Genomic DNA, 12,778 nt, shown 5'->3' with positions numbered 1-12,778 from the left:
GTGCTCTGAAAAGCTAATCATTTGCATATCACAGCATCTTTTTCCTGTCGGTTAAATTTCGCGTCTGTAGCACGTCATCTTCGTGGTGTAGTAATTTTAATGGCCAGTAGTGTAGTTGCCTCAATCACTGCGTCAATCGAATAGAGCGTTTATCGCTCTTGCATTAAGTATCTCCGCGCGCCTCCCGGCCGTCCCACATTCCCACCTAGCGCTATCTATTCACGATACCTGTCCATGTCCTCCATGCTCGTTGCTATGAGATTCCCACAGAGATCGAACATAAAAGTGCATCCGCACTGAAGGTGACGGATCTTTAGCCTATCGAGGCGAACCAGTTATAGGAGTCTGAAAAAACATACACCACGCATTCATGTAACTCATGCGCTTCGATGTGCAATGAATCTACCACTTTCAGTGTGGATGCACAATTACGTTAGACCTCCTGTGGGAATCTCAAAGCAGCGAGCATAGAGGACATGGACAGGCACCGTGAACAGGTGGCGCTGGGTGAGAATGTGGTCGACCGGGAGGCGCGCGAAGATAGTCCGCGCAATTTCTATGAACCCTGTTTCCGTATGGCGCAGTTATCACAACTGCACAGTAAGCGGGAAATCATGGATTCGAATCTCTGTCTCTAACATATTATCTGATTCAGCATGAAGTCGCGATGCAACAGACATCTCTAGCTCCTTCCCTTTTCTTTTCTTTCTCACCTCCCTCCCCCCTCCCCCCCCCCCCCCCACCCAGCCACCAACAATTTACATAACATAAGAAATACATTTAAGGAGTAACGAGATACTGGTAGTCAAAGAAGAGGAAAGCGCTAAGGAAATTCAGACGCACTGCTTGGTTGTGCACAATGAAAAGAGAATGTAATATTAGAAGGCCACACAACACTGGTGTGCAAAACTTAAGAACGAAAGTGGGCCGGCTTCTACGGCCGAGAGGTTCTAGGCCCTTCAGTCCGGAACCGCGCTGCTGCTACGGTCGCAGGTTCGAATCCTGCCTCGCGCATGGATTTGTGTAATGTCCTTGGGTTAGTTAGTTTTACATAGTTCTAAGTCTATGGGGCTGATGACCTCATATGTTAAGTCCTAGAGTTCTTAGAGCCATTTGAACCATGTTTGAACGAAAGTGGCTTCCGCATAATGTGTCACCACCAAATAATGTAGTCAATGAAACTTGGCACATACAAAGGAAGAACTGCTCCTTCTTCTCAAAGCATGCTGACCCATAAGGTAATTTTGCAACGCAATCTGACTTCAGGAATAATCTTAACGCACGCATATATAGCACAACATTTAATTGGTTGTTTCAGATTATTTATTTGTTAACAGTGCACAAATTCCCTATCACAGAAGCCAACAAGTGATCCAAACATTGACAAAATAAATCATGGGTGAACAAGTGTGCATAGGACCCAATATTTCGGCAATCGACCACGTTACCATCATCAGGTGCGCTGATGTACTGTACACCGCTTAGAGCCTAAGACTGCAGTAGTATCGTTTTCTTCACATCTTCCCAGAACTTATTCAGGCGTTGTCTGATGGCCTGCCTCTGTTCGTCTGACATCTCCTTCTTGGATCGTGCTTTTTGTTGTTGGATAGGAAATTTTACATTACTGATCAGTAGCCTGAAATTTTCACTTCATGCTGTCTTCTGTAGCTTTAAGTTTCCTCAAACACTTTCTTGCCTTTTCCAGTCATCCCTTAGTGTTTTCTTTTATTTTAGAAATGAAAAATCAGATTTTTATTTAGCACATTGTCATGTATACTGTAAATACGTCCGTAAAAATTTAATCTTCTCTGGCCGGCCGGAGTGGCCAAGCGGATCTAGGCGCTACAGTCTGGAACCGCGCGACCTCTACGGTCGCAGGTTCGAATCCTGCCTCGGGCATGGATGTGTGTGATGTCCTTAGGTTAGTTAGGTTTAAGTAGTTCTAAGTTCTTGGGGACTGATGACCTTAGAAGTTATGTCCCATAGTGCTCAGAGCCATTTAATCTTCTCTGCCTTATTGTATTTCTCACTGCTTTTATGTTCATGGATAAATCTGCATTTCTCTTCTTCTTTGTTCTTTTGTGGTCTAAATTTTTTCCGAGCATTCCCTTTCTTCTCATCTGTTTTATTCAGTGTTAGACACTCAGATCAGTGTAGTTCTTCCTGTATAATTACCGTTGTGTAGTGTTTAATTTTTGCGTGGAATGATACTTAGATACTTTATTATATCAGTTTTGGAGGAGTTGTTATCCTAATTGCATTCTTAGAACTTTCTTTACTTGTAGTGTTATCTAATACAATTGTTTGTATCCACTCTCCCAAATACCTAAACTTGTTTCCATATTGCTTTTTTACGAATTTTTCTCCTTGTTTATGTTCAGTGTATTTCGTTTTCCTATACGATATTTGGGTTTTAACTGCAGTTTTGTGAAGTGTTTGTATCATTATGTTTTCATCATTTTTGTCCTTAGAAATTTTTCTAATGTCATCGGCAAAAGCGAGACTTTCACCTCAGATCTTCTTCTTCCTTTTTCTGGATGGATTTCTTCAATGTTTTTCTGTTGTGGTTCTCTATCCAAATCTCTCATTACCTTGTCTAAGACCACGTAAAAGAGAATAGGTGACATCCCATAGTTGCACCAAACACTTGTGTTAGTTCTGAAGGTTTCAGAAATAAGGTTTCAGAAAGTTCTTCTAGGAATTTAACTTTTGCCCTTGTGTCTGTGTGTGTCTGTCCGACTAATTTCTCGATACCTGCTTCTTCCAGTGTTAGGAATACTGTCTGTCTGTCAACAAATCGTAGACTTTTTTGAAATCAGTGAATGTAACGACAGTATTAAGGTCCTACGTTGTTCTGAACCTGAGGATTGTTTTCAGGTTAAAAATTTGGTCTGGGTCGATCTCTTTTTCTTAATCATGTACTCGCCAATTGTGTGTTCTGCTTGGTCTTCCATCTCATTCGGTAGAGCTTCGGATATAATTCTGTAGCTTACTGCAAGTACAGAAATGCCTCGGTAATTATTGGTAGCTGTCCTCTCTCCCTTCTCATGTAGCGGATAGAGTGTGGCTTGTTTCTTGTTGTCCAGTAAACGTCCTTTATCCCAGCAGCCTTTAATACCCTCATAAATGGTTTCAGCTGCCCGGTTACCTCCCAGTCCAAGCATCTCAGCTATTACCCCGTCTTCACCTGGCGCTCTGTTGTTTTTCATCTGGCCATTGTACAGTTCAATTTGATGCATTGACGGTTGTCCTGAAGAGTGGTTTTACTTTTGGGCCGTCTGAAAATTAGTCGCTGTGTTGGTTCCTAACAGGTTAGAATATTTTTAGGGCATGTTTCTAGTAACTCACAGTTGTCTGTCTTGTTGGTTGGCCGGAGTGGCCGAGCGGTTCTAGGCGCTTCAGTCTGGAACCGCGCGACCGCTACGATGGCAGGTTCGAATCCTGCCTCGGGCATGGATGTGTGTGATGTCCTTGGTTAGTTAGGTTGAAGTCGTTCTAAGTTCTAGGAGACTGTCATCTGCACCATTTTTCTTTCTTGTTGACAATCAGTTTGCCTGTTGACTCTTTGAAGTGAAGGCTCACCGGTTCCTACTCCGTAATTACTTCTTCGAAAACTTTGTACAAACCTTTAGTGTTGTTCTGTCTGAAATCTGTATCTATTTCCTCTAATCGTTTTTTGTCATACTTCTGTTTCTCTCTTCACAAAATGTTTGATTTCTGTTTTCTGATCTCCGTAAATGTGTTCCAGTTTTTTCTCTTTTTGGAGAAGGTCCATTTGAACCAAACTGTTAGTTTATGCTTTATTTTTTCGTCACGTATCTCGTTTCACCTTTTATGTTTCCTTCTTCTTCATAGTTGTTCTAGTTCTCTCCCCGTTTCTATCATTGTGTCTCTGATCTTATCCTAGTGCCCGTCTTCTACTGTGTGAAGCATTATAACGACTTCATTTCTACTGTCTGACAGAATTTTGTATCAATTGTGTGGACTTTTTTAATTTTGGGGTTGATTTCTTAGATCGAAATTTGGTTTTTGTTTCTCTTAAACAAATGACCAGAATCATTACTTACTACTCTTCTGACTCGTACGTTCGTGATTACCCTTTTTTTTTGGTTACTGCCACTTGATTCAGATGATATGATCCTAAATGTGCATTAGGAGTTCAGGTCTTCTTGCTTCTTAGTAATTTTCTGAAGAAGATTGACTTAGTCTTAAATCGAGTTGTCTTCAGAAGTTGACAAGCCTTTCTCCATTCTTATTAGTGCGTTTGTGTGCAGGAAAATTTCCTATTGTTGCTTTGTAATGCTCTAATGGGAAAAATATTCAGTAAATATACAAAATTTTAAATATCCTCTCGTGGAGTGCAAGAATTCTGTTATTAAACAGTAATCACACAAGAGGGACAAAATGATGATCCAAGATGGACACTGACGAACGTAGCCTTCTTTGGGCAAAGAAACTACTGGTTTAAAACTGTAGACTACAGTACAGAAATAAGTTGGCATTGAAATAAACAACTATAGGACGTGAACCACAGAAAGTGGGAAAAGTGAAACGAAAATAAAGAAATAAATAAATAAAGGCCATAAGTGGTGCAGAACAGTTTTAATTTTGAGTGACCAGATGAAGTATATAATCTTACGTAGGATTAATGGCTCATTCTCATGAGAAAGTGTAAAGAGAAGGTTGCGCATGTGTTGAAATATGGATAACTAATTAATACAAAGGTGTAAGATGACCAGAGGAGAAATATTACCAGGGACTGCAAAGATTGTAATAATGTAACAAAAATTATCAATAACATTAAAAAGGTCTGATTTATTGCCATAGCACAGAAAGTACAACATTACTTCACGTTTGTAAAAGAACATGACTACCTGTTTAAATAAAGAGAGCAAGTGGGGTGATTTAAATAAAGTAAATGGTATTCGTTGATGACTTCATATACTGTAAAATTATTAGGAAGGTACTATCATTTACTGTGAATCATTTGTCAAAAAACTGCCAATAATTCACGTGATAATAATTAAAAGAAAATATAGATCTAAAATTGAAGTACATATTACTAGAAGCTGGAATAAATGCGGAAGTATAACAGTTGAAGTACATATTACTAGAAGCTGGAATAAAAGCAGAAGTATAACACATAAAACAGATGTAGATAAATCTAAAATGTTCACACTAGCATAACTGGATTTTAAAACTGAAACACAGTATTGTTTGTATTTATTTACTTGTTCTAGAGCAGCACTTACAATATCTAAAGAACTAAAACTGAGTCTAATTCTCTGTCTCATTGCATGATTGCAATAAAAAGATGTTGAATGGGAGCATATTGAAGCAAAAATTATTACGAAGGGATAAATTACGTATGTCAGGTAAAGTAGAAAATATACTTTTAGTAACGACTGGAGAAGGTAACACCAACAGAGTATTTCACTTAGAGAGAGGATATAAGTGACTAAATATGACAATATCCAGCAAAAATTTTAAAAATAGAAATTTGATTGTTCCTTTACAAAGAAGACTCCAGGAGTACTGCCCCAGTTAAATCCTGGCACTACTGCAGCAATCTATGATATAGGTAATAGTGTCAGTAGCACAGAGGAAAACACGGAAATAGTTCAAGTTTATTTCTGTGTGTCACTTGTCAAGATAATTTTGACATGTTTAGTTGTCTGTCCATTTTGAAATACAAACTATTTATTAGTGAGACTTTTTTTTGCTCTGTTTATACATTATACATAACATCCTTGAAAGTTTTTGGAGACTTGGTTTCATCACTGATGAGCAATTTCATTAATCTCATCATATCTCCTAGAAAAATTGTTTTAACAGAATTGATACAGTTGAAAACTCCATAAATTTTTATTCTGTTGTATTAAAATCGGTCTTAGCAGCTCTTTGACAGAAATTGGTTAAACATAAGTTATTCATTATTGGCAGAATGAGACATTAAAAGTGCCTGTAATGTGGTTTCTATCTGTAATAGGACCTCATTTGGATTTAAAGAAATTTTATCGTGTTAAAGTGTGATGATCACATGAGTCAGCTTATAATTTTTCTTTTCAGTGTGTAATGTGATACAGCCATATAATCGTTGGTTTTATTTAACGTTTCATGTAGTTACCTTCAGCAGTTAATAACGTTCTAATGTCACAGTGACTCCTATGTAATGTAATATTGACTTCAGTGGATTACAGTAATACCTCTTCCTAGCCTTTTCCGGTGTCTCCACGGGGTCGATATGTTATTTCAGACTTGACAACATTAGTGGAAGTGTGTCGTTGGGTAGAATTCCTGACGCCACTACTTCCCTCTATCTGTCTGCGTGTAGCTTTCATTTTCAAGTGTGAGAAAATTTTCCGAGTGCTTCTGTGTCTTGTATGGAGGCAGGACGTGGATAGTAGCATCGTGTTTACCCCGTCAGATGTGTAAAACCATCTGAAACCCACATCCAGAACTGGTCGGCACGTCCATCCCTCATTTTTAATCCGCTGGGCGAATTTGATCCGGGGACACCGCACATCCAGTTTTTCTTGAAGAGGACGTTTTAGCGGACTCAGCTATCCCAGCGTACCAGCGGACAAAATTCATAATTTTGGAAACAGAGAATCGTAGTCTGTTTTCAAAAAGAGAGTAAACCATTAGCATTCCTTGAATGTTACTATAAACCTTTTTTCGTCATGGAACTCGAATTAAACACTTTTCATTTGCCTCCTACTGTACAATAAGTGAATAAAGCGTGAGACTGAGCAGACTGTACTGAAATATATACATGTACACCGGAGTCCAAAATTAAAGCAACAAACGGAAATTTTGCAAGGTGCCGTTTATTTTGCCACAAAACAGTATAAACAGGTAATAGTAAAGTAGAAACAATGTACAGAATACACAAAGTAATCAACTGTAACATGCATAACAGTAGACAAAAATGTTCTTCGTTTTATTCCAACTTAGCGGTTTTGCACTCGCATTCTGAGAAGTAGTTAATGTACTCAGTATGGGGTGTGACCACCTCTGGCGTCAATACAGGCCTGACAACGGCGGGACATGCTGTGAATGATGTCATCGATCTCATGTTGACGTTTTTCTTGCAGAGCTGCTCAGAAGACTTGGAGAGTGGTTGGAGGATGCTGACGCGATGCAATCCGTCTCCCTAGTGCATCCCAGACATGCTCGATGCGATTCAAATAGAGAGAGCGAGCAGTCACCTGTGTTGCATAAGGTCGAGCATTATCTTTCATATATACGAAGTCTGGGCCCACAATACATATCAACAACCGCGCATGAGATCCCAGGATCTTTCACCTTTCATAATTTTCCCACTGTCTGTTTACCACTTTCGTATGGGTCTGATTGTGCTCTACATGTACTGTTTCATAAACGTCTACCTCTTTTGCACGTCAATAATTAATACTGTTAGGTACTTTAGTAAAATAATTTTTCTTACACTTGCATCAACCCTATTCTGTTGCCTTCCCTTACTTGTAATCTTGCTTATTATTTAGCAGAATGCTCTCATTTCTTCTACAGTTTTGATGTTACGCTTCTCTGCATCCTACACATCTGTATCATTTCCATATCGGGAAGAAGAAAGATTCAAATCCCTGTATGATTTTCAAGATTTAGTTTTTTTTGTGATTTCTCTGGATCACTTTATAAAGATAAGCTGATATCAAGATTATTTCTTAAGGAACACATCTTTGTCAGTAGCTTTCAGTTCACATTTGCAGGGTGTAAACGATAACTGTTTATAACGTCTCACAGTAGTGTACTTGAAGACGAGACGAATATCATGTGGGTATCTTGGGTTCCATCAAACTGGGAAAGAGCTTCAAACTGACCCATAAAAGTTACGTAAGCTATAGAGCCTGGGCACTGCGCGAGATTTTGGGTAAAATCATTCCTTGATTCTCAAAGACTCATCGTTCTTGCAGTTACAAAAGTAAAACTGACACCTGTGTGGATTTTACTTCAAAATGTTCTGAATGCTACCAGCTTAAAATTAAAAATTAGGTATTTTTGTTTGTCTCTCTTTCTCATTGCTGAACTACTGTGCTCGTATGGTTTATGTTTTGATCTCATTGTAACTGTAAAATACTTTACGCATAACATGTACAAAACTCTCTTTTCTTTTATTACTCCCAGGGTTTTAATTAACAACGTTAATGAAATAGCTGACCAAGCCGTAGGCGTCAGAGAGCGAGGAGACGTAGAAAATATCGCAAAAAGCGCATGTGCTGTAGTACAGGTGGCTTTTGTAGGCCGATTAGAGGTTGTGTCCCGGCTAGTGTCCTATATCAAGCTGTTTGTCACAGCTTCTCCCACATCACTGTTGTACGTTGTAAAAAGCTGTCGTGTACATTCTGTATAAGTCATTACGTCAATTGTTTTTTGCTAAACAAAATTTTGTAACATGTATTATACTGTCTTCTTTCAACAGAACTTCTAAGCGTTTCTTTATGCCAAAACGACTACGTTATCTGTGATTCTTATCATCTGCAAATTTTTCTTCTTGTTAAGGAGTTTTCTTGTACTACCTTCATCGTAGTAATAGTGGTGACGAGCTACAACCTTCCTGATACCTTTCTTCACAAGAACCTGCCTTTTTTGCTTGCTTTTCAACTTTTACTAGTGAAGCAACTAGTGCAGGTATGCGTATTCAAATACAGAGATATTTGAACAGGTAGAATATGGCACTGCGGAGGGTAACGCCCATAGAAGACAACGAGTGTCTGGCGCAGTTATTAGATCGGTTACTGCTGCTAGAATGGCAGGTTTTTAAGGTTTAAGTGGCTCTAAACGTGATTTTATAGTCGGTGCAGAAACGATGGGACACAGCATCTCCGAGGCAGCGATGAAGTGGGGATTTTCCCGTACGAGCATTTCATGAGTGTACCGTCAATATCAGGACTCCGGTAAAACATCAGATCTCCGACGTAGTTGCATCCGAAAAAAGAAACTGCAAGAATGGGACCAACGACGACCGAAGAGGATCTTTCAACGTGTTGCAGATTTCAATGCTGGGCCATCAACAAGTATTAGCATTCGAAAAATTCAACGAAACATCATTGACATGGGCTTTCGGAGCCGAAGGCCCCTTCGTGTATCTTTGATGACTGCACGACATAAAGTTTTACGCCTCACCTGTGCCCGCCAACACGTACATTTGACTGTTGATGACTGGAAACATGTTGCCTGGTCGGACGAGTCTCGTTTCAAATTGTACCGGGCGGATGGACATGTATGGGTAACTATACAAACTCATGACTCTATGGACCCTGCATGCCAGCAGCGGACTGTTCAAGCGGTGGAGACTCTATAATGGTGTGGCGCGTGTGCAGTTGGAATGCTATGTGCACCTGGAGCCATATGGGAGGCCTGATACGTCTAGACAGACTCTGACAGGTGACACGTACGTAAGCGTCCTGTCTGATCACCTACATCCATTCATGTCCATTGTGCATTCCGACGGATTTGAGCAACTCCAGCAGAACAATGCGATACCGCACAGATCCAGAATTGCTACAGAGTGTCTCCAGGAACACTCTTCCGATTTTAAACACTTCCGGTTGCTACCAAACTCTCCAGACATGACCATTATTAAGCACATGTCGGATCCCTTGCAGCGTGCTGTTCAGGAGAGATCACCATCCCTTCGTACTCTTACAGATTTATGGACAGCCCTGCAGGATTCATGGTGTCAGTTCCCTCCAGCATTACCTCAGACATTAGCCAAGTCCATGCCAAGTCGTGCTGCGGCACTTCTGCGTGCTCACGGGGGCCTTGCATGATATTAAGTAGGTGTAACGGTTTCTTTGGTCCTTCAGTGTATGTACAGGAATTGGATACGCATCCTAAACTCCTTTATCATCCCTTTATCACCTCCTCTACCCTTTCTCTAACCGTTTCCTCCCCTCCCCCCTAAGTCCATCTCCTCTTTCCCCTCACTCTGAATTTGGACCTTGTTCGCTGGTATTGCAAATTAAAGGGCAATTTGGAATTGATGTCGATTAAGATGGATGGGTAAATCAGCGGGGTTGATCGGTACACGGGGTATGAGAGAGGACGGCTGCTGGATCTTTGAGGACAGTGGTCCGGTCTTAGCTGAGTTGTAACCGCGTCTCCCTGCTATGCTGAGGGACCAGGTTTGATTTCCAGCCGGGTCGGAGATTTTCTCCGCCTAGGATTCGGTGTGGCCTAGTCCTCATCAACGTATCATCAACATCGGGACGTAAGTAGCCCAATGTGGCTTCATCTGAAAAGACCGGAGGCCAAATGCGGGACTCCCGGCCCTCAGTGCCATAGGATCATTTTACTACACTGTTTTGTGAGGATAGTAGCTTAAAAGACAGTATTCCACAATGTTTTAATCTGCCAGTGGGTACGATTACAAGGTTTCGAACGATTCAGGTTCCTTACGAGTATTCTATTCATAAGCCGATAAATACAACTTTCCTGTTTTCTGTAGAACCGACAGCAAGGAAGAAAACAAAGCAGCTCACTGTTATTTACACAGTTTTTGCTTAAAATTGTCTAGAAAGAGAAGATTGAGTATAGGCGAAACAATTTGTCTAGTATTTTGCATGTCCAGCTATCATAGTTAAATCCAGTTGCAAGAAAGAAAACTAAACTGCACATTTTCACAGTACAGCATAATATTTTCTTCCTCACAATCGATTTAAACAGGAAAGATGTACAATGGCGTTAAAAAATGTGTAGTCTATAGTCGCCTGAATGTTTCTTGCGTCTCGTCTAAATATTTGAAGCAAATCGCTCAACAACCTTTCAGCATATTTGCTAGGAACATATCCCTTTCATATATATTCTTGCGTTGTATGTATTAAAATATATAACCTATTTCCTTCTGAAAGTTTAGCAGAGTACAGTGTAAAAATGTGTTATAAACTGGTGAAGAACATTCGAGACTTTCGGAAGTTGACTATCAACACCCGGTCAATAATATATAAAATTAAAGCGGCTGATGGTCAAGCACGCATTTGAGAGATTTTTCTAATAACGCTTCTCTATTATATATATATAAAAAAATATGACTTACGTCCGTCCGAATGTTTATTAGTGCATCGTGCAAAAATTTCAAGTGAATCACTCAAATACTTCTCGAGGTTTTTGGTATACAGGGTTAAACCACGATTTGTTTTTATATAGTAGTACGGATTACTCCCGCTTGACTCATGTCGATATTTCGAATTGCTAGTGTGTCTCCGTATTGGAGCCGACTCGCCGCAGTGTTATTGTAGCACGACGCCCGTTTGTGCGCTGCGCAGGTTGCCGGGCTCGGCGCTGGAGGCGCTGCTGGAGCTGACGCAAGACCGGGGCCTGCTGCGGGAGGAGATCGCCACGCTGCTGCTGGCCGGGCAGGACACCACGGCCACCGCCATCTGCTTCGCGCTCCAGCTGCTCGCCCTCCACCCAGAGGTTAGCCAAACAAAAGCAATACAACGTTAAGGCAGTATTCTTCACGGTACTAGTGCCAAATTATTCGCTGTTTTCATTGTTACTGTGTGTCATTCAATCTGCCAGTAACTTTCTTTCACGTTAATGGGTGACAGAAGTTTCTATAAAATTTTATATAACATTAAAGTTCTACCAGTTGGTGTACGTTAGTAATAAGTATTAGCAAGCGGTAGTTAAGAAATTGCAGGATCTGTTGAATGAAATGAACAGCCTAATGAGTACAGTAAATCGAAGACAGACAAAAATAATGAGAAGTGGTAGAAATGAGAAACTTAACATCAGGACTGGTGATCACCAAGTAGATGAAGTTATGGTGTTGTGTTACACAGGCAGTAAAATAATTCATGACAGACGGAGCAAGCAGGACATAAAAGTAGATTAACACATTCCTGACCAAGAGAAATGAACTAGTATCAAGCATAGCCTTAATTTGAGCAAGAAAATTCTGAGAATATACGTTTGGAGAAAAGCAGTGTAGTGGAACATAGGCTGTGGGAAAACCGGAATGGAAGAAGATCGAAGTATCTAAGATGTAGTGATACGGAAGGATGTTGAAAATTAGATGGACTGATAAGGCAAGGAACGATAAGGTTCTGCACAGAATCAGCGAGTAAAGGAATATATGGAAAACACTGACAAGAAGGGACATGATGGTAAGACAACTGTTAAGTCCTCAGGGAAAATCTTTCATGGTACTGGAGGGAGTTGTAGACAGTAAACACTGTTGATCAAGACAAAGATTGGAATACATCCAGCAAATAATCGAGGACATAGGTTGCAAGTGCTACTTTGACATTAAGAGGTTGACACAGGAGAGTAATTCGTGACAGGCCACATCAAATCGGTTAGAAGACTGATGACTTAAAAATAAAGTAGTATTAATATTTTCAGAGTCCAGTGCAAACCTAAGAGTCACCTTTGTTTGATGCCACCAATACCGGATTGTTATACGAACTAACAGCCACTTTTATGACAGCCACTTGTAATATCATCTAAGTTTCTGCTTCCACTCAGTCTTTGTAAACTGATGGTATTGCACAAGGCTTACCAAAGTATTTTCTATGCTCCTTGACTTTAAACTGATAAGAAAAACATTTAATAGTACCCACACGTTCCGAAAATACTGAACATCGCAACACAAAATGGTTGAAATGGCTCTAAGCACTATGCGACTTAACTTTGAGATCATCAGTCGCCTAGAACTTAGAACTAATTAAACCATCTAACTTAAGGACATCACACTCATCCACGCCCCAGGCAGGATTCGAACCTGCGACCGTAGCGATCGCAACACACTTAG

General features: G+C 40.2%; 1 protein-coding gene across 1 annotated transcript in view; it reads left to right on the top strand.

The window, feature by feature from the left end:
• LOC124615669 (cytochrome P450 4V2-like) overlaps nt 1–12,778 on the top strand; it is a 153,464-nt gene that overhangs the window by 79,645 nt on the left and 61,041 nt on the right. The window contains exon 5 of the mRNA XM_047143697.1: nt 11,289–11,439. Coding sequence (XP_046999653.1) covers nt 11,289–11,439 — 151 coding nt within the window. The remainder of the gene's footprint in view (nt 1–11,288; nt 11,440–12,778) is intronic.

This window comes from Schistocerca americana, chromosome 5, assembly GCF_021461395.2.
Source record: "Schistocerca americana isolate TAMUIC-IGC-003095 chromosome 5, iqSchAmer2.1, whole genome shotgun sequence".
In the NCBI taxonomy this organism is placed as follows: Eukaryota; Metazoa; Arthropoda; class Insecta; order Orthoptera; family Acrididae; genus Schistocerca; species Schistocerca americana.
This window is presented reverse-complemented; position numbering and strand designations above follow the sequence as displayed.